At 39.7% G+C, this 22,082-nt stretch overlaps 2 protein-coding genes across 2 annotated transcripts; both read right to left on the bottom strand.

Moving 5' to 3' along the window:
* Positions 1–31: 31 nt before the first annotated feature.
* On the bottom strand, positions 32–13,019 carry LOC108892811 (plexin-C1). The gene is made up of 18 exons (XM_018690536.2): positions 11,892–13,019; positions 11,384–11,506; positions 8,061–8,195; positions 7,837–7,937; positions 7,655–7,760; positions 7,401–7,566; positions 6,762–6,864; positions 6,416–6,491; positions 5,835–5,876; positions 5,586–5,719; positions 5,211–5,390; positions 3,355–3,465; positions 2,198–2,226; positions 1,954–2,055; positions 1,001–1,104; positions 833–874; positions 609–733; positions 32–299 (listed from the first exon to the last, which is right to left on the bottom strand). The coding sequence occupies exons 1-18, from the start codon at positions 12,912–12,914 to the stop codon at positions 32–34; spliced, it is 2,970 nt and encodes a 989-aa protein (XP_018546052.1). The 5' UTR covers positions 12,915–13,019.
* Positions 13,020–14,817: 1,798 nt separating this feature from the next.
* On the bottom strand, positions 14,818–21,730 carry LOC108892809 (plexin-C1-like). The gene is made up of 13 exons (XM_018690535.2): positions 21,634–21,730; positions 21,452–21,557; positions 21,198–21,363; positions 20,563–20,665; positions 20,218–20,293; positions 19,647–19,688; positions 19,398–19,531; positions 19,023–19,202; positions 16,920–17,028; positions 16,283–16,464; positions 16,035–16,202; positions 15,698–15,794; positions 14,818–15,439 (listed from the first exon to the last, which is right to left on the bottom strand). The coding sequence occupies exons 1-10, from the start codon at positions 21,702–21,704 to the stop codon at positions 16,384–16,386; spliced, it is 1,068 nt and encodes a 355-aa protein (XP_018546051.2). The 5' UTR covers positions 21,705–21,730; the 3' UTR covers positions 14,818–15,439; positions 15,698–15,794; positions 16,035–16,202; positions 16,283–16,383.
* Between the last annotated feature and the right edge of the window lie 352 nt (positions 21,731–22,082).

The following is a 22,082-nucleotide window of genomic DNA, read 5'->3' as shown; positions in this document are numbered from 1 at the left end:
AACTGACAGACAGAACCATACAGCCACAGCACTAGTCTGGTTTACGTGGTGGTAGTAATACAAAAGAGCAAAGACTACAAGAAACATAAGAGCAACAGACCCGGAGGAAGCCATAAAGGCATATGGACATCCAGTTGGTCAGCAGTTTCTCCACTGTGGACTCAGTGCGTCGGAGCAACAGTTTGGGCTGAGCATTGCTGTTTTGCTGCATCAGATCCTTCAGCAGAACCTCCATCATCTCCGTCAGATACGACAAGTTGCCGTGGAGTGCTACTGTTAGTAGAGATGCCAATACACACCTGAAACACAACAGAGTAAAATAAGAGTGTAGGCAAGAACAGGATACAGCAAATTAGGTCAAGGACATTACAATACTATAAATAAAAGGCGAGAAAAGACAACGAGAGAAGAGCAGAACAGAAAACTAAAAGTATAGTGGAGAAGCTGAGTAAGAAGAATAAGACAGAGGGGTCAGTAAAGACCAAACAGAAAATGGAATAAATCTGAACTACAGCTGCACGGATACCAACCAGACATCATTTGCATCATGTTGTATATAAAAGACAGTCACATAAACAGGCTTTAAAGGTAAATAATGAAAAACTGACTTGTCTTCAATGGTGAAGCTCTTCTGCTCCTCCAGAGCGTGAACCATAGATGTGAGAAAGAGCTGGTCCTGGATCAGCTTGGACAAGCCCTGGCAACACTCATCAAGCTGAACCTTTTCTGCATCCTGATCACAGATCAGATACAACAATGCATCACTGGCCCATCACTGACAGTTACAAAACTGTACATCATAACATCTGCCACAGCTGGTGTCAAACCTTACCTGACCAATGTCTTTGATACACAACATCATCAAATGTTCACTCTGGGAAACAGCAACAAAAAGGTAGCTCTGTTAATCTTGTGGTAAAAAACATATTTCATATTTCACAATTTACAGCATCAGCTTGTCAGATATGAACATTTGCTTTTATTTCCAGCTTCACTGTACCTTAGGAAAAAAGATTCTGGAGGCAAAGTGCTTGTAGTCTAGGAAAGGAATCGCTCCAACATTTTCCATCAAGTCAGCTTTCTCTGTCTGCAGATCCACAAAGCCTATGGAGGACAGTTAAGTGAGGCTGTACTATAGACCTGAGTGACACCAACTCTCCAGAGAAATAGTACAAGGGAACAAATAAGGCAGTGTAAATGGTGTGGTTCTCCAACTCACTAATTGTGGGCTCAGAGCTGATTACTACAAATGACACATAAATGTATATATTTATCATATTTTATTTTTTTAACACCGTTTTAGTGTGACAACTTGGATGTAAGGATGAAAAAGGAACAGGTTCAGAGTATTTCACACCATAAAATAGTACTCTGTGTGTGTGTGTGTGTGTGTGTGTGTGTGTGTGTGTGTGTGTGTTGAGGCTCAGGGAACTGAGGAAATTAAGGTGGTTAAGCCTGGGGCAGTGTGAGATAAGGCTGAGCTATTTATCAAGTGTGATCAGTTGCAGGTTTGTAATTAGCAAGGCAACATTTTAATGTTCAAAAGACTCAGTGTGGAACATTTGTGAATACAGTGCTAAAACATGCAAATATGGTCATAGCGTTTTATGAAATCAAGACCCAAATACATAAACAGTTAAACTGCATACATCAAAAACACATACATATTTCACATACTGACAATGCTGTACAGCAGAGGAGGAGATTATGCTGCTTGATGTAAATTCTGATTAAAATGTGGATACTTATCCAAAAATGGTAATTTTGACTGTTTAAACTGGTGATTCTTGGAATCCATTGTAAGTGACAGGAAACAAAGCTAGCCAATGTCACTAGGAAGACAAAACTAAAAACTGAAGAAGTCTACAGGGAAGAACACACAATACTTCAAATCAAGACATTTATTAGTGCCTTACTTACAGTACAGATACATTGAGAGATTGTGTGACTGACCTTGTCTGATGTCATTCCTAATGTCGAGCTCTAGATCTTCCATGAGCCTGTTCATCTTGGCAGTGAGCTGGTTCTGTTTTCTTCGGTAGACAAACACCACCACTGCAAATAAAGCCAAGTAGATAAACATACAGAATTTCATACATAAAAAGAAAAAATGGTTTTAAGGTTGAACATTCTGTATACGAGGCTGGTTGGTGGAACAAAATGGATGAAATCATTCAACCTTGCTTTGTGTACTCACTGATAATAATGAAGGGTATCAGCAGCAAAGACAAGCAGTATCAGAAGGAGCCCTGAAATTTATAAGTTGCAGTTCTACACTCTTTTCGCCGTATTTTATCTGTAAGAAAGAAATAATTGCCACTATATTTGAAAGGGATTTACAGAACAGAGATATATTTACTACTCTGAATAAAAAAGTTCATCTTTAATAACCAGTACACTTCTGAGTGTATTGGTTTTTCTGTATCATCTAGCTTTGGTTTATTGTGACTGAAATATTTACCATTATTTTCTGAAAAATTAGTTTTGGATGTGTTCTTAATTTCACAGATAAAATGTTCTATTTCGTTGGTGGTTTTTTTGCTCTTCATGATGCAGGGATATTGTTTTCCTTCCTGATCGCCCCCACACTGACAACTCTGCTTCTGTCATCTCCAGTTTGTCTGCCTTTTTTCTGAAATGACAAGAGAAACAAATGCTGACCAATGTGTTCATGTCCTATGTTTGTACATGTGTGATAATAATATCCATTACCTCTATGGTGATGCGCCACAATCGTCCCCTATCCTTATGGACTGAAACCAGTAAACTCAGGGTCTGGATAGTAGGTGATTTTATCAGAGCAGGACAAGGTTTCATTGGCTACTCTCAGAAACACAGTGCTGGTAAAAGTCCTCTGACTGTTTTCAGCTGCAGGTGTGTCATAGGTGAGATTCTGCAGTGAATTAAAGGAAACATTCTGTGTTATATAGAATATGATATAATCTATGTATGGCATAGCATGACATGATGGTAAACTAAGCAATTTAATATGACATGATTCAACAGGATGTGACATAACAGTATGAAACAACATGACACTGGTTGATGTAAAAAAACAAATCATGCTAACACAACACAAGAAGACAAATGTGATGTCAAACAAGTGGAGGATAATTTATGACGTGCTTCACTCTGCATGGTCGTGCATATGTTTAGATGCATGTGACAGTTATAATGTAACTGTACTATAATGCTAGAAGATTACATGTGATGAGCTGGAGTGACAGGACATATTCTAATATACTATAACTGTGGCATGTTGTGATATAATGCCACAGTCTAGTGTAATGCAGCATGACATAATAAATAGAAGATAACAACACAATGGAACATTGTGTTTGTCTACAGACCCACCTGATAGCTGCTGCTTCCTGGAGGTCTGACCCTCTGTGGGGGCGTGGCTGTGTGTGACCCCCTCCACAAAGTCCAGGTGAGAGCCCATGAGTGTGATCTCCCCTCTTCCCACTACAGGACACAGAGGCAGTAGTCAATCATCCATCCAGTCATCCATTATCTACTATATGGCTTATCCTTGAGGTCATGGTGAAGGCTGGAGCCAATCCGTATTCAGATCCTTTATGCAAGTAAAAGGTGCCCACACAATAAACACAAACAGATACAGGCCAGTGGTAGTCAGAAACTCGGGTGTTCTGCCAGATAAAATTAGTTTCACAAACCAGTTGTAGCCTGGTTGTGATACATCACAATGTTTCTAGTTAAACAAAAAAGGATCTCATTCTTTAATAGGTTAAGAGGTCTATCTCTGTTGCTTACATTTTGTTGTGACTCCTTCAACTTGGTGATATATTCTTTGTAACCAGTGATTATTACCAACTGAACGTATTGCCAAAAGTCGCAGAAAAATAATGTTGCCATTAACTTATGTTGCCATAAAACTGGTAAACAGGGTTTTTTTGTTTTGTTTTGTTTTTTTTTAAGTAATACACAATGGTAAGAAAACAAATACCTATGGAATGATTTATGTTTTATGTGTACATGTTGTGTTCTATACGAACTATCATGCCTCTCCAAAGTCTGTTGTAGGGTGCAAAAAGAAAAGCAGAAGTGGCACTTTCACTTTGCTGCAACTGAAAAGGGAAGTAGTCTCATGGTGAAAGACATTGCTTTTGGGAAGTTGCTATCTCTCCCCAAAAGACGACCCTCAACTTGTAACTGTTCCACAGTTACTGACAATGTTACCTAAAATAAATACAAATCTCCTTCAGTAGTGACAAAGCACTGGGGGTAGCTCCAAAAATAGTCAACCTAAGTTTTAACTGGTTTAACGTTTTGGTAGTTATCAGTGTTGAATAAGTAGTTTAGAGCAACTGAGAAGCCAAAGTATCAAATTAAGGGGTGTTTTCACATCTGAGAGTCCAGACCAAGGTCTAAACCAAGGTTCATGTTTTTGTTACATTGTATACATTTGATCCAGTTAATTTGGTTGCCATCCATCCATTATCTACACAGCTTATCCTCAAAGGTCATGGCGGCTGACCAGCTGACACTGGCATGAGGTGGGGTCTTTCACATTCACACCTACGGACAATTTAGAGTCACCCATTAACCTAACCTGCATGTCTTTGGACTTGCCAGAGTACCTGGAGAGAACCATGCAGGCACAGGGAGAACATGCAAACTCCACACAGAAAAGGCCATGTGAACTGGGGTTTGAACCCAGCACCTTCTTACTTTGAGGAGACAGTGCTAATTACTGCACCACTGTGCTAACCTAGTTTTGGTTTCATGTTTGCACCTCAATATTGTTGAAGACCACGCATAACCCTCAATGGAAATAGCACTCCCCAATGGCAGGGGGCTCCCCTAGCAGGACAATGCTGGACAACATCCAGATGAATGACAGGACCCAAAACCCATTAGCATGGTAACAAGATGACCAGTGTCATTCACTTTAGCTGTCAGTGGTTTTAATGTTGTGGCTATCAGCAGTGTGTGATGTTCTGTAAATGAACTCTATGATTTGGAGAAACAGATATCAAAACTTGATGTTAAACATGGTTGTGGTTTGTTGAAACATTTCAGTGACACTGCAGCAGCTGGAAATAACAGATCTGAATGAGATCAGATTTGACACTGTGACAGTTATTCAGTTATCTTGGAAAGAAACTCAGTCATGTGTTATCCTCAGGAAGGTTTTAACATGTGTGTGTATTATCAGACTGTAAAAGATTCAACAAATCCAATCATACCTGACCCAGCTGCTGCTTGGGACAACTTTGGTGCAGGATGGTGATGACCTGTAGGTGATTTTAGTGTTGCCATGGCAACCACCATCTGGGAGGAGAGCACATACTTTGACCACACCTTTACCATCTGTCCTGGGAATGTGGAACGTGAGATTCACGCCTGTGTTGTTCCATACAGGAGATCTGAGCCACAGCACACAGGACGACAGAGAGAGAGAGAAACCAGTTCATCTCACTGAGTCCAAGACTTGTTTGTTTGCATTGACAACTTAACATCATGACAACAACAATGCAGAAAACCTGAAAACTGTTTCCCTTTAATAACTGCATCTTTCAGATGTTGAAAGCATAATGTTTGTTGCCCATAAACGGACTCACTCTTGGGGAGTGCAGTCTGTGTCCACAGTCATCCTCACTCTGGTCACATCTCTGAGGTTCTGACCCGACAACACTGCGTGGTTTCTGCCGTAGAAAGACACGACACTGGGGGTGATGGAGGAGATCACTGGCCTCTAAAACACACAGAAACAACCATTTTTAATGTATTGCCTTCCACTGTTTAATCTCTACTGAATGTGAATGAGTTGAACTTGAGAGGAAGAATGTGTGTGAGAGGTTCAGACTCACAGAAAAGTTCATCCCAGACTCCATCGTTTGACAAACACTGTCCTGCAGGAGGAAGCAGGGGAAAGAAATTCATCAGTTTACATGACATTCACAGTAAAGGTGCTTCTAGATTTGACTCAAGACCTGTTTCAGCTCAGGTTAGTTCAGCTGAAGCGGTAGAAAACATCCAGCCTGAGGTAAATGCCAACAACTGTAATGCTGTCATATTTACATCTTTTGTGTATGAGCATAAAGAAAATGAGGCATTTTGGTTTCATGAGTAGTTTACTTCACTAATGACTGATCAGAAACAGTTGGGCCCAGTGAAACACACTCTCTTACTCAGAGGGTTTTCACAGTGAAGGTAGTATCTTTACAAAGTGTCTAAACTCTGAACAACTCAGAGCAGACAGCTGGGTGCTGAATCAGCTGGTGACCAGTTAGTAAACAAGACACAACATGTAAATAAGACCGGTGTTGCTGGAAGGCATTTCTTTTTGTAACTTTTACATTTACAATAAGAAGTCACTATTTACAGACTGTTAATAACAAATATCTGACAGCATGTTCAAAAAGTGGAAAAGCCTATTTTAGATAATTACATTGATCACTCCTTGATTTGCCCAGGAACAGCTGTTTTTGCTCCAGCCACATCCAGCCCTGATACACTGCTGACACCTGAAGAGAAAACAAACCTTATAACATGTTGGTGTTAAGATCAGCACTGATATAACACTAGAGAAATGGATCACATGGACTTGACAGAGAACAGAGACCACAACATAGTAATATATGCTTCCTGGCTATGAAAAGACAAAGTTTTTTTCATATAACTTGGACCTAATGATTTCATCAGTGATGCATTTGACTGATTCTGTGTTTCAGCTCTATCTATTATTTTCTTCACAGTCAGTGTCTTTGGTTTCTTTGAAATGATAGTGGACTTACAAGACAGAACTTGGAGGTCCCCTGATGTTTGAACAGATGGTTAACGTCAGTTGTTCCAAAAAGTGCGTCTTCCCAACTCTAATTCTTACACTGACACCCAGACCTGACATGAAAATAATACAACAAACATTACAGCAAAACAGTTCTATGTCAGAGCTTTCAGTGATAAATGTGTTTACATGTAATATAACACTGTATGCTGTGAGGCATCACAGATCTGTCAGCTGCTAAACAACTGGATATAGAGTGAGGTTACTAAAGAAAGACAGAGACAAACTTTCTGTTTCACTCTGAAACTATCATTAGAAACAGCAGAGGTAGTAACCAGTGAACAGCAAATCAATATCAGGTGTGCCAGCTGGATGCTCAGGTACACCAGCTAGCTGATCATATGCAGGCCTGAGGGTTTAATATTATGGATTTCCTGATAAACAAGTCTAATTGTTACTGTGACATGCAGCCTGTTCAGTGACTGTCTTTGTTCAGCAGTGTACATTTTATAAAATGTAACGATATATAACAAGAGACAACACAGATTCATCAACTGAGAATTTCTGTGATTTTATTATGACACTGATGAGGTCCTTGATAATCAGGTATTAGGTCACTGGATTATTACATTTATCAAAGGTCACTGACCTTCAGCAGGAAGTCTGCTATCAGAGAGGATGCAGGTGCATTGTGGGAACAGTGGAGGAGGGCCACTCCTGCTACAAAGCTCACTGGAACTTGCAGAGAACTGACAGGCGAATCTGGACAGTGCGCTCTGACCCACAGTCAGGTGTGTCTGGATGTTCAGTTTGATCTGAGAAAGGTGGAGATGTGAGTGTTTAAAGGACAAATAACTGACACACACAACTGATCAGAGTTAAAACCTTTGACTTCATCTCTACCTGACCAGTTGGCTCCTTTTCAACTTTGTAGGAAACTATTTTGTGTTGGTGATCATCAGGAATGGACACCCAGTCTGAATCTGTGCAGTCATCTTCAAATGTGCACCTAGGAAAAGAAACATTTGTTAAACCCAAGTTTAGAATTGTTTAAAGACGTCAGATGCAGATGTTGTTTCTCTGACCTTGATTTAGAGCCACACCAGACACAGTGTGGATCCTGTGCAGACCAACACTCCTGCACATTTGTGTACATGCTGCACTTTGACACAGGTACACGCTTCATCTAGAACACAAACATTAAGCAAAACTATAAAATACAGCATATGTGACACTGTGGTAATAAAAAGACGATCTGAAAATTTGAATGTTTAACACAGGTGTGTGTATACCTGTACAATGCACCTACCTGGTTTTGAAATGGCACATACACATGTTTATGATCCACTGGATCCAGAAGTATTTTGGGAAACACTTGGCGATCATCATTGGCCCTGTAGAGCACCATGGGACAGGCGGTGTGATAGTCCTTATCTACAGCAAGCTGACAACAAGAATGTAGCTTTGGTTATGTTTCTGAGGAACTGAGCTGCTGCACTGGTAAATATTTGAAGTTGAATTAAAATGGGTGGAACAAAAAACTGCTCTGGTAAAATGAGAAGCATCTGGAGCCACTTGGTTCAAAATATGAAAACTGCAAAAAGTGAAAAATGTAAATGTCAAATTGATTTGATTTGTTCACATTAAGAAAAATACTGAATATCACCAGATCTTTCAAATCACTGATCCAGTCTTACCTCCTACCCACAGTGAGCTTCACTCACGCAGCCAGAAAAATGGATCTTTGGCCCTTTAACTGAGATTTGGCTTGAGCATAAAATCATCCTTAAAGACCATTAGTGCTGCTTTTGACAAACAGCTTAATTAAAGTCCAGCCAAAAAACATCTGCATATATGAATGTCTTATCTAATTCCTCAAACAGAATATAACAGGAGATATTTTGTACTAAACAAGACTTGTACAGACAAAATAACGGAAACATTATTTGTTGCTGCAATCAGTAACTGTGGTGAATGGTGAACTTAGAGCTGAATTCTTGTGATGTCTGTGGTTCAGGCTTCATTTAGGTCAGGCCACTAGCTTAATGACCACCACCACCACTATGGTTGTTGAAGAAAACGTTAATTCACTGATGCCTTTTAGTCCTAATGAGAACACTGTTTTGTCCTCTGAATCCACTAAGAGCATCACAGCATCACAGAAAAAAAGATGTGCATTGAAAACTTCATGCTGGTGTTTCTATTGAATGTCCATTATAAAACAAGTAGTTCTGACCAAGCAATCTGATTGATTAACAAGACATTTAGAATGTGCAATAATTTAATTTAATTTAACCACAGGCCATATACAGTTCTCCATATTTATTTATCCTATCTCATTCTTATTTTATTCTATTTATAGTTTGTATATTTAGTTAAGAGTTTACAGTGTATTTTTTTTTATCCTATTAAGAGTTTACTGTTTATTTCTTATATATATATTCTCTATCTACCTGTTTGCAAGCAGTTGCTGTTGTTGCTTGCAAACTGTCCTGTGTGTGCTGCTTTTCTGTCCATATAAACTGCTGGAAACTTAATTTCCCTGAGGGAGTCATCCCAAGGGATCAGTAAAGTCTAGTCTAAGTCTAAGTCTAAGAATGTGCTCAAATTAGCATGACAGTGTGGCTTACTCATCACCAAAGATATTACTCCGCCATATACATTTTACTTTGTTGGTCATAGTTGTATAATCGCAAGATTACACTCGAGGGTGTCCTTTAACGTCATTTGAGCACGACAGTGATGTGGTCAGGACTGAGGTGCTTGTTAAAACACACCCTCTCGGCTAATATTGCTTAATTACCACATCATGTCACTTCCACTGTGTTGCTTCACTGTGCCATTAACTAGCACACAGGATGTGATGCAATTGAATTTTGTGATGCTCAGGGTGAATGGGTACACAGAAATATCACCATTTCCTGTCTGGAATTTTTTCCAGGTTCCATCATACTTCACTTTCCTCTCTACCAAGTTTTCCTTCTCTGGATATCACCTGACCACTCACCCATCTGTACACCTGGACCTTATTTCCTCTGTCACTCTCAGTGTATATAGATGTAGATATCTTTCAGTCAGCTTACTCTGCTATGCTGCTGTAGAGCTGCAGCTGAATAACTCTTATTTTTGTTTTTTGTTGAAAAAATATACTTCAGCATAATTTAAGAAAACATAAATAAAAAAAACTCAATATAAATAAATATTGCTAAACAAACAGAATTTCTTATGTCTAAAACTTGACCACACCCAGTTAAATACTCATAACTGACTGCACACATTTCTACGTATATTCCAGTTAATTATTAAGTCTGTACCTCATCTGCAGGTACAGATATCTTACAATCATTTTTGACAATAAAATGCGGTAAGTGGTCAGTCCACGTTGCAACATTTTTTCTATGCACTATCAGTTGTGTTCCTTTACATGCTACATTTGCCAGTCAGAGAAAAGCTGTTCCTCTCAGCTGCAGAGCTGTAAGAAATACACTTAGAGGTTTTATGAACATTTGTGAGGCTAAACTCAGCATGAAAGAACCTATTGTGTCTCGTGGAGAATTACTGGAGTGTTTCCAGACTTCTATTCAATTCTTTAACCATGTGAGTGAGCTTGTATAAAGAGTGTCTGAAGAATATTAATTGTTTTATCTAAGAGATGGAGAGAGGATAGACGGTGATGTGATGGAGACGTGGCAGAGGAAATAAGAGCATGACTGACATGAAACTGGTCATTGTCACCCAGGAGTAATTCAAGACATGGGAGATTATTTTTCAGGCCCTACCAGAAGAGTCTACAGTATGAAGAGGTCGCAACTGAAATGTCAGTCTGTTACTACCTTCTGTACCTTCTCATATCAAATAAAACTACAGTGTGGATCAAATAATATTACTGTATGGTTCTGATGTAAAGTCAGGAATAATGGAAGCATTTAATAGCATCTTAATTAAAGGTGCTATATATAAGTTTCTGCTAACACTACATAGCCAACATTAATATTAACAGCTGTTTCCTTACTGGTCTAGAAGAAAAGTTACAAGTTTAGCATCAAACTTGATTCCTTAACTTGAAAGAGCTACCTCCAGCAGTGGGAAGCAACTCCTATGTTAATTTTTGTTTTGCTTCTTTTTCTATCACTTATTTTCTTCTGCTAATGAGCTAGCCCTATCCTGTCTTGTAATAGCACTTTGCAATAGTGAGTCACTGTAGCATCTAGTCTGCACTCAGTCCAACATGAGGGTATGAAGAAGTAGCTCTAACCTCTAGTCAAACAATAATGAAGCTTTGAAGGTCTTAACAGCTGTTAACGCTAACACCAGCTATGTAGCAATAGCAAAAACTTACAAATAGCACCTTTAAATACAGAGCACTGAAAAGAGATACTGTAGGTTTTTTGCCATTCAGTTTTCAAGTGGATAGTCCTTGATGTATGCTATCAATTGTGTTACTGAAATTCTGAGTAAATCTTTCTCCAATAATAGATACATATCACTTCTTATACACACCTTAATGAGCTTGTTTAACATGACAATGTGCGTCCTCACTTTTTCAAAATAAGTAAGCAAATGGTTTACTAATTTTTCAAAAGTGTTTTTTCAATAATGGATATAATGTATATCACTTCAGTTCTTATACACCTTAATGAGCTGTCCATCTCCTGTCCCGATGAAGAAAACCATCCAGGCCTTCTGCCTCACTGCCAGCACAGAGGTCATGTAGTTCTGTCTGAAGAGCACTGCCTTCGGCTTCAGGGTCTTTGGCTGAGAAACACAAACACACTGATCATCAGGTTTGGATCCAACAGGTATTCAAGCTCTACAGAAGAGTATAACTTTAAAGTCAAGAAGGTACTGGAAATAACCTTTCCTTACTCAAAGCTCAAGCCAGTTCACTTTAATTGCTTCAAGTGAACTGGCTGTTGTTTGTATGGCATCACATTTACTTACACATAGACTGACATTTAATTTCAGCTAATTGTCTTACCATGATGCGTAGTTATATGACCAACTTTGTCTCAGATAACTAATATGCTGGTAATGACTATCAATGTGAATAAGTGTCCAGTTACAGTTACTGACAGCTGAATTATTTGTCACTGTCTCTCCAGCACCAACTCTATAAAACCTTCACAAACTGACTTCTTACCTTTGTAACACTTGTCTTTTCGGGACAGACACTGCAGAAGTCTGGATCTGAATCGTCCTCTCCGGTGAGATCGGGGCTGATGTCAAACACCAGCAGCTCGGTGTTGCTCTGTCCTCCGTCCACACTGAACACTCCGCTCCAGAGCACCGAGGGCCCGCCCGGGATCACCGAGGAGGCCAGGAGTCTGTTCCCCTCACCACCAGCTTCAGAGACACTGAGAGTCGCACCCCGCAGAGACCTGTAAGTCTGGGTCTTGCTGGTTTTGCCCTCAAGCCAAATGAGACGGACGTTGTTACTTTTAGCGGCTGAGAGCACGTTGGAGAGCAGATACATGGTTGAACTGATCTGAAATCCGTCCACAAACTCCACATCACCTTTACTTCTGATCGAGGGCGTGAGTTGATCATCATTTAGAGAAAATATACCTCCCGCTTGTTTTTCAACCGTATTCTGAAGGTTGACAGTTTGGATATTAGAGGTGCAGCTGCTCTGTTCGGTGTTGGGTTGATGTTGCTGTACCCCGGTCAGAATGTAAGTGTCTTGTGTTGGATTCTTCTTCAGATTCACCAAGACCGCGACGGACGCGTTGCTGCTCCTCAGTGGTCCCACCTGGATGCTCTCCCTGTGCACAAGGTTAGAGATGTTCTTCAGGTCCAGAACCTCGCAGTAACCACACTCCTTGTCGATCACCCCGCAGCTGATCAGAGTGTCGTTCTCAACAAATGGCAACAACACGTTGACTTTGAAAGTTGCGTTCCACGAAGCCGTCTCAGAAACCCGGTAAAACGACACGTCGTCCGGCTGTTGGTTCCCGCCCTTCAAGATTCCTCTCAGGGTCAGACTGTGGACCAGAGTCAGGTCGTGGTTCAGCTGGTACAGCTTCTCCTCTGTAGCGATGTAAACCGTGTTTGTGGTCACGGCGAAGTGGCGGAGATCTCCATCAAAAGTGAAGCCTCCATCCTCCGCCAGACACCGAGCCGCTCCTCCCCAGAGGATAAATAACAGACCAGGCAGCAGGATCATCTTCTACAGCGGTGGCAGCTTTGACTGGGAAACGCTCACACACTGACGGCCTGCATGGTGCTCTGCCTCCACCACAGTGTCACCAGAGTCGTGCGTAAAAGCGCAGCGCGCCTCTGTTGAAAAGAGAAGTGTCGAAAGTGGGAGGGAGCGCCAACGAAAGCGAAAACCAACAGACTTGGTTCTAAGATAAAGTGATTTTGCAGCATTACTGTTTTCACTCAGCTCTGTTTGTCTCACCTTTTATAATGTTTTCATACAAAATCTGTAAAGTTTTAATCTAATCACAGGACCATATGCACGCAGTGATATGTGCGCTCTCCCGGGCACATTCCTGACGATGGCAGCCTCCAGCTGAATAAAAGGCCTCTAATACATCAGTTTTAAACAATCCACATAATGACATCCACCTCAAAAAGAACCAACAGTCGTGGTGTGGCGGACGAGAAGATTTCCGCCCTAAATTCATCGATTCTCAGTGAGGCAGCAGGTTCTGATTGTTTGACTGCTGTGGCCAATCCACACAAAAGAATGGTTCCTATCCATTTTTAAAATGAACTTTGTGAATCCTCAGAGGGTTTGATCTTAATGTGATGATCTTGTAATGATGACTGTGTAATGGGCTTCAGTACTTTATACCATCTCATGTCCACTGACCCCATCAATCAAAATCACCAAGTGACCAAAACTGTAACATGCAACTTTCTCCATGTTCCAACTACAGAACAGCAAAGATGATAGCACGTGATTTCTGGATGACATCTAGTGTCAACTTTGGGAAGTTGTTTCCTCTAGCTGTAAGCATGCACTGGATGTCACTGACCAAACAATAATTACTCATAATAATGAGCCTTGTAACACAAAAATATCCCAGAAAATAAATGGACCCTTGTAGTGTTTTTCCACTCTAATGATCAAATAAACCAGAAATCCATTACAGATAATAGAGATAAAGTAATTTCTTCACCAATATTTGCCCCAATATATATGTTTGTTTGTTTGTTTTTTTATATTCGCCATTAATAATCTCTAAAATACTTTATGTGAATGTGAGGACAAATTACAGAGAGGAGAGAAAAGACACAATAAGGGTCCTGTTCCATGTCATCTCCCTCTGTCTCTCCACTGTGAGCCAATTAAAGGTAAAATGTCCCAACAAACAATGAAACAAAATTATATTCTCAATATAGGTGCAAATATATTCATACATTTGTGTGTATGCAGGTTCAGCTAATTGTATCACTGTTTACACTTTTTCATATTCACTTAATCATAAAAACATCAAAATAACTTTGAAAAAATGGTAACATTATGTAGAATATATAGTATATATACTTAAAAACCTACCTAATCTCAGACAGTTGTAGGCTGCCCTCTTGTGGTTGAACTGAAACATTGTATTATTACTCCAGTTTGTGTGTTCCTGTGGATAAATCTATCTCTGATTACTTCATTATAGCAAAGATAATTATTATTTTTCCAGAATTACTTACACATGAATTGTTCTTATTTACATTTACTATTTGCATTATCTGTTTGTTTTGGAGGAATGCTCTGTGTTTAATTTATTTTTACCTTATTACATGTCCCACTTAATCTACCTTTCTGATAGTCACTAAAAGAGGCTGTTGTTAGAGGCCATTTTCCTCTGGACTCCTTTGACTGGCATCACATCTATAGCTGCTGTCTCAACCAGTTAAATGGTTATTTTAACATACGCATTTTCATCTAATCTGGTTTACTTCAGCTATGACCATAACAGTGTCATATACTGAAACCAAACCACCAACAACCTTCAAGGTGATCAACAAGCAAATGTCACTGTTGGAGTCTTGTTACATTATCCATCATCAGGTAAATCAGTATTTTGATTGTAAATACAACTGTCCTGTTCATTAAAACCTTTAAATCATCTATTGTTGTGATGGAAAAACAGGCCTCATTAGTTTTATCTACTTCATTACAGACATTTATTGATTACAGTTATTGATTTGATATTGATATACAATAACTACAGTGTTCAGCTTCCTTATGAGGAATGTTATGTTCATGTTATGTCCATGGTGTATCATATCAACTGCAGCATCCATACATACTTTGCTGACTGCAATAAAGTTCTATACTACTAAAAGGCTGAGGTGCTGAGCAGTGCAGGAGACGAACAGGCTTAGTCTATACAATATGTCCTCTTATAACAGCTGTACCATCAGAGAGGATGAACTCAGTAGAAAAAAAAAGACTTGATCACAAAATTTATAGTAAAAGCACTGACTCTGTCAAAAGGATACAGATGTCAGAAAGAGCCTCAATAAAGAAATAGTTTAATATTTTTAAATATGCTTATTCCCTGACATGATTTAGATGAGAGGACCAACAACACTCTTCAAGTTTGCACAGTAAATATGAAGCTAAAGCCAGCAGCAGGTTAGCTTAGCCTAGCACAAAGACAAGGAAATGGGCCAGTGTGATGTAATGGTCAGACCTCGTTCATCTGCGTTTCTTCAACCATCGACAGATAATCACCAACACTGAAAGACAAACAGTTACTGATTCAAACCAGACAGACAGTGGAGTGGAAAAGGTTCTCAGTCAGTATTTCTACCACCACTGGATGTCTGCACTCTATTGAATGTAGTAGAAAACTATCATTAAACATTAACATAAATGTACACAACAATTATACTGAATCTAATCTACATTTACAATTGATTTAGATTCAGACTGTCTATTAAACTGGTATTAAACAGACAAAATCACTTTCAGTCCAGCCTACTTAATGTACTTACCAACAATAACACAGGGAATCAGGAGGATGCACAGTATCAGAGGGACCTGTGATGAGGACGGAGGCTCAAGTCTTACCGTCTTTTCACCGTACATTATCTGGGGAAAAAAAATAAAGGCACTTCAATAAAGAATTTTGCGGTGGGATGTCTCACTGGACCAGTGGGTCAAAAATAAATGAACTGTATGTTTACTATTGAAACCACTGCATGAAAACCAATATTTGCTATAAAAAAATTCAGCACTACCTTGAACCACCTGCCTATACTTAAAATAATGTTTAGGTTGTATGTCTTTATAGCACTGTCTAGATTGGAGCAGTGGGAATGAAAGACTTACCATTAAATGCTGGAATTCAGCACTGGATGTGTTCTTAATTTCACAGAAAAAATGTTCTATTTCGTTGGTGGTTTTTTTGCTCTTCATGATGCAGGGATATTGTTTTCCTTCCTGATCGCCCCACACTGACAACTCTGCTTCTGTCATATCCAGTTTGTCTGCCTTTTTCTGAAATGACAAGAGAAACAAATGCTGACCAATGTGTTCATGTCCTATGTTTGTGCAAATATGATAATAATATCCATTACCTCTATGGTGATGCGCACATCGTCCCCTATTCTCGGTGGATGTGAAACCAGTAAACTCAGGGTCTGGATAGTAGGTGATTTTATCAGAGCAGGACAAGGTTTCATTGGCTACTCTCAGAAACACAGTGCTGGGTAAAAGTCCTCTGACTGTTTTCAGCTGCAGGTGTGTCATAGGTGAGATTCTGCAGTGAATTAAAGGAACATTCTGTGTTATATAGAATATGATATAATCTATGTATGGCATAGCATGACATGATGGTAAACTAAGCAATTTAATATGACATGATTCAACAGGATGTGACATAACAGTATGAAGCAACATGACACTGGTTGATGTAAAAAAACAAATCATGCTAACACAACACAAGAAGACAAATGTGATGTCAAACAAGTGGAGGATAATTTATGACGTGCTTCACTCTGCATGGTCGTGGCATATGTTTAGATGCATGTGACAGTTATAATGTAACTGTACTATAATGCTAGAAGATTACATGTGATGAGCTGGAGTGACAGGACATATTCTAATATACTGTGGCATGTTGTGATATAATGCCACAGTCTAGTGTAATGCAGCATGACATAATAAATAGAAGATAACAACACAATGGAACATTGTGTTTGTCTACAGACCCACCTGATAGCTGCTGCTTCCTGGAGGTCTGACCCTCTGTGGGGCGTGGCTGTGTGTGACCCCCTCCACAAAGTCCAGGTGAGAGCCCATGAGTGTGATCTCCCTCTTCCCACTACAGGACACAGAGCAGCAGCCAATCAAAGGAAAGCAAATTTAGCACAAAGGCTCTGTTGTTCTAACATTTTGTTGGTGATATCCTCAGCATGGTGATACATGTTTTGCAACTAGTGATTATCACTAACTACATGTACTGTAACAGGCCTCAGAATTCTCTCCTTCTTTGTAAGTTCTTCTGATTTGTAAGTTAACTCATTATTAAAAAGTGTTCTTCTGTGTGTTTGGCCTGTGTTCTCTTCTCTACTCCAAAACAGTGACACACAGTTAAAACCTAAAACCAGTGACACTGAAAAAATACTGAATAGAATAAAGAAACACATGAAGAAAAAGACATAAGAAAAATAAATAAAATAGTAAGAAAATATTGTTATTGTTTCTTTGTACCTGTGTTTTATTGTCAGTGGAAATTCAAGTTTCAGTGGCCCATAAAACCTTTCTAAATGCCAATGTTTCCAGTTCAAGTTTTCTTTTCAATACCAAACTTTATTTTCAATGTAAAAAAAATAATGTCAGTGGTCTACCCCTTAGAAGTGGGGCTTGGTGTTGCTGCAGCTAAAAAGGGGAAGTGGCTCTTATGGTGAGAGACTGCTTTTAGGAAGTTGCTATCTTTCCCCATCAGATAACCTCAACCTGTGACTGTTCTCAGCAGAATCTACTTGAGCAGTGACAAAACACTGATGGTAGCTAAAAAAATGCAATGCCAAAGTGTCAAATTCAACTGTCAAATCAGTTACAATAAGTTGGTGTAATTACAGTACATTAATGAGGGCATGATGTCACCTTTTTGTTTTTTAGACCTAATTTCCTATCTGCCCATGTCACCTCATGATCCCAGTGATGGTCCTGTTTGTTCATAATCGTTAATCTGCCTGTCTCAGAATGGATTAGGTGATGTAGCAGCATGCTACACGTGTTCCTTAAAATTGTTCTTGAAATGACTTACTAATACTTTTAATACCTTTACGTTCCTCCACTACATTTAAAATAATGAGAAAGAAGTCACCACTTCAAGAGAAGCTGTGGTTAAACAGCCTGCTAAAAATATTTGACCTCATATCTCCTTTCTGTTGATCTATATCTATCAGCAGTGTGTGATGTTCTGTAAATGAACTCTATGATTTGGAGAAACAGATATCAAAACTTGATGTTAACATGGTTGTGGTTTGTTGAAACATTTCAGTGACACTGCAGCAGCTGGAAATAACAGATCTGAATTAGAAAATGCATTTCCTGTGGTAAATGCTTGTGAATGCTGAGAGCTAAATTAATTGCTCAGGCAATGCTTAAAATGGCTGAAATTATTGTTGAAAGAGAGAGAGAGAGAGAGAGAGAGAGAGAGAGAGAGAGAGAGGAGGTGAGGGACAAACAGTTCAAAAAGAGAAGTGTGTGTAATGGTAAATCACCAATGAGAATGACCCATGTGTAAATGTGCAGGTCTCAGTTGTGTGTGTGTGTGTGTGTTGTGTGTGGTGTGTGTAAACAGCACAGAGAACAGAGGAGGTCTTAATGGCCAAATGTCCATCACACAGTACTGAGAGGTGGCTCAACCCTAAAAAACTGGCCTGGCTTGGCTGTTTATTACAGAGAGAGCAAGATAATATGGAGATGAATGGAGCAGGTGAGGGCTCCTCTTGGTGATCAGAGGCTGCTACTGCAAAAAGCGTAAATCCTATGGCTTAGGGAGTCACACTGTGTGACAGAGCACAAAATTATCTACAATTTGAGGCATAAATTGTGTGTGAGACGTGAAAGCTGTGGGCAGGAGAAGAGTTGAAGCACAAGAATTTCTGAAAAAGTTGAAGGACTGAATGGCTAGAGTGAGTGATGTCACACAGTGACTCAGCCTTCACACTAATGAGATCAGATTTGACACTGTGACAGTTATTCAGTTATTCTTGGAAAGAAACTCAGTCATGTGTTATCCTCAGGAAGGTTTTAACATGTGTGTGTATTATCAGACTGTAAAAGATTCAACAAATCCAATCATACCTGACCCAGCTGCTGCTTGGGACAATTTTGGTGCAGGATGGTGATGACTTGTAGGTGATTTTAGTGTTGCCATGGCAACCACCATCTGGGAGGAGAGCACATACTTTGACCACACCTTTACCATCTGTCCTGGGAATGTGGAACGTGAGATTCACGCCTGTGTTGTTCCATACAGGAGATCTGAGCACAGCACACAGGACGACAGAGAGAGAGAGAGAAACCAGTTCATCTCACTGAGTCCAAGACTTGTTTGTTTGCATTGACAACTTAACATCATGACAACAACAATGCAGAAAACCTGAAAACTGTTTCCCTTAATAACTGCATCTTTCAGATGTTGAAAGCATAATGTTTGTTGCCCATAAACAGACTCACTCTTGGGGAGTGCAGTCTGTGTCCACAGTCATCCTCACTCTGGTCACATCTCTGAGGTTCTGACCTGACAACACTGCGTGGTTTCTGCCGTAGAAAGACACGACACTGGGGGTGATGGAGGAGATCACTGGCCTCTAAAACACACAGAAACAACCATTTTTAATGTATTGCCTTCCACTGTTTAATCTCTACTGAATGTGAATGAGTTGAACTTGAGAGGAAGAATGTGTGTGAGAGGTTCAGACTCACAGAAAAGTTCATCCCAGACTCCATCGTTTGACAAACACTGTCCTGCAGGAGGAAGCAGGGGAAAGAAATTCATCAGTTTACATGACATTCACAGTAAAGGTGCTTCTAGATTTGACTCAAGACCTGTTTCACCTCAGGTTAGTTCAGCTGAAGCGGTAGAAAACATCCAGCCTGAGGTAAATGCCAACAACTGTAATGCTGTCATATTTACATCTTGTGTGTATGAGCATAAAGAAAATGAGGCATTTTGGTTTCATGAGTAGTTTACTTCACTAATGACTGATCAGAAACAGTTGGGCCCAGTGAAACACACTCTCTTACTCAGAGGGTTTTCACAGTGAAGGTAGTATCTTTACAAAGTGTCTAAACTCTGAACAACTCAGAGCAGACAGCTGGGTGCTGAATCAGCTGGTGACCAGTTAGTAAACAAGACACAACATGTAAATAAGACCGGTGTTGCTGGAAGGCATTTCTTTTACATTTACAATAAGAAGTCACTATTTACAGACTGTTAATAACAAATATCTGACAGCATGTTCAAAAAGTGGAAAAGCCTATTTTAGATAATTACATTGATCACTCCTTGATTTGCCCAGGAACAGCTGTTTTTGCTCCAGCCACATCCAGCCCTGATACACTGCTGACACCTGAAGAGAAAACAAACCTTATAACATGTTGGTGTTAAGATCAGCACTGATATAACACTAGAGAAATGGATCACATGGACTTGACAGAGAACAGAGACCACAACATAGTAATATATGCTTCCTGGCTATGAAAAGACAAAGTTTTTTTCATATAACTTGGACCTAATGATTTCATCAGTGATGCATTTGACTGATTCTGTGTTTCAGCTCTATCTATTATTTCTTCACAGTCAGTGTGTTTGGTTTCTTTGAAATGATAGTGGACTTACAAGACAGAACTTGGAGGTCCCCTGATGTTTGAACAGTTGGTTAACGTCAGTTGTTCCAAAAAGTGCGTCTTCCCAACTCTAATTCTTACACTGACACCCAGACCTGACATGAAAATAATACAACAAACATTACAGCAAAACAGTTCTATGTCAGAGCTTTCAGTGATAAATGTGTTTACATGTAATATAACACTGTATGCTGTGAGGCATCACAGATCTGTCAGCTGCTAAACAACTGGATATAGAGTGAGGTTACAAAAGAAAGACAGAGACAAACTTTCTGTTTCACTCTGAAACTATCATTAGAAACAGCAGAGGTAGTAACCAGTAAACAGCAAATCAATATCAGGTGTGCCAGCTGGATGCTCAGGTACACCAGCTAGCTGATCATATGCAGGCCTGAGGGTTTAATATTATGGATTTCCTGATAAACAAGTCTAATTGTTACTGTGACATGCAGCCTGTTCAGTGACTGTCTTTGTTCAGCAGTGTACATTTTAAAATGTAACGATATATAACAAGAGACAACAGATTCATCAACTGAGAATTTCTGTGATTTTATTATGACACTGATGAGGTCCTTGATAATCAGGTATTAGGTCACTGGATTATTACATTTATCAAAGGTCACTGACCTTCAGCAGGAAGTCTGCTATCAGAGAAGATGCAGGTGCATTGTGGGAACAGTGGAGGAGGGCCACTCCTGCTACAAAGCTCACTGGAACTTGCAGAGAACTGACAGGCGAATCTGGACAGTGTGCTCTGACCCACAGTCAGGTGTGTCTGGATGTTCAGTTTGATCTGAGAAAGGTGGAGATGTGAGTGTTTAAAGGACAAATAACTGACACACACAACTGATCAGAGTTAAAACCTTTGACTTCATCTCTACCTGACCAGTTGGCTCCTTTTCAACTTTGTAGGAAACTATTTTGTGTTGGTGATCATCAGGAATGGACACCCAGTCTGAATCTGTGCAGTCATCTTCAAATGTGCACCTAGGAAAAGAAACATTTGTTAAACCCAAGTTTAGAATTGTTTAAAGACGTCAGATGCAGATGTTGTTTCTCTGACCTTGATTTAGAGCCACACCAGACACAGTGTGGATCCTGTGCAGACCAACACTCCTGCACATTTGTGTACATGCTGCACTTTGACACAGGTACACGCTTCATCTAGAACACAAACATTAAGCAAAACTATAAAATACAGCATATGTGACACTGTGGTAATAAAAAGACGATCTGAAAATTTGAATGTTTAACACAGGTGTGTGTATACCTGTACAATGCACCTACCTGGGTTTTGAAATGGCACATACACATGTTTATGATCCACTGGATCCAGAAGTATTTTTGGGAAACACTTGGCGATCATCATTGGCCCTGTAGAGCACCATGGGACAGGCGGTGTGATAGTCCTTATCTACAGCAAGCTGACAACAAGAATGTAGCTTTGGTTATGTTTCTGAGGAACTGAGCTGCTGCACTGGTAAATATTTGAAGTTGAATTAAAATGGGTGG

Source organism: Lates calcarifer, unplaced genomic scaffold, assembly GCF_001640805.2.
Source record: "Lates calcarifer isolate ASB-BC8 unplaced genomic scaffold, TLL_Latcal_v3 _unitig_2479_quiver_2365, whole genome shotgun sequence".
Classification (NCBI taxonomy): Eukaryota; Metazoa; Chordata; class Actinopteri; family Centropomidae; genus Lates; species Lates calcarifer.
The sequence above is the reverse complement of the archived record's forward strand: the minus strand, read 5'-3'. Positions and strand labels throughout refer to the sequence as shown.

Excerpts from the sequence above, each read along its gene's own strand:
- LOC108892811 (XM_018690536.2), bottom strand. The coding sequence starts at position 12,914 with ATGATCCTGCTGCCTGGTCTGTTATTTATCCTCTGGGGAGGAGCGGCT. Across the intron at positions 6,865-7,400 it reads TAGCAGACTTCCTGCTGAAG|GTCTGGGTGTCAGTGTAAGA; the intron begins GTCAGTGACCTT and ends TTTTCATGTCAG. Across the intron at positions 2,056-2,197 it reads GATACCCTTCATTATTATCA|TGGTGGTGTTTGTCTACCGA; the intron begins GTGAGTACACAA and ends CTTTATTTGCAG.
- LOC108892809 (XM_018690535.2), bottom strand. The coding sequence starts at position 21,704 with ATGTACACAAATGTGCAGGAGTGTTGGTCTGCACAGGATCCACACTGT. Across the intron at positions 17,029-19,022 it reads CCAAGCAGCAGCTGGGTCAG|TGGGAAGAGGGAGATCACAC; the intron begins GTATGATTGGAT and ends TGTGTCCTGTAG. Across the intron at positions 16,465-16,919 it reads CAGGAAGCAGCAGCTATCAG|AATCTCACCTATGACACACC; the intron begins GTGGGTCTGTAG and ends AATTCACTGCAG.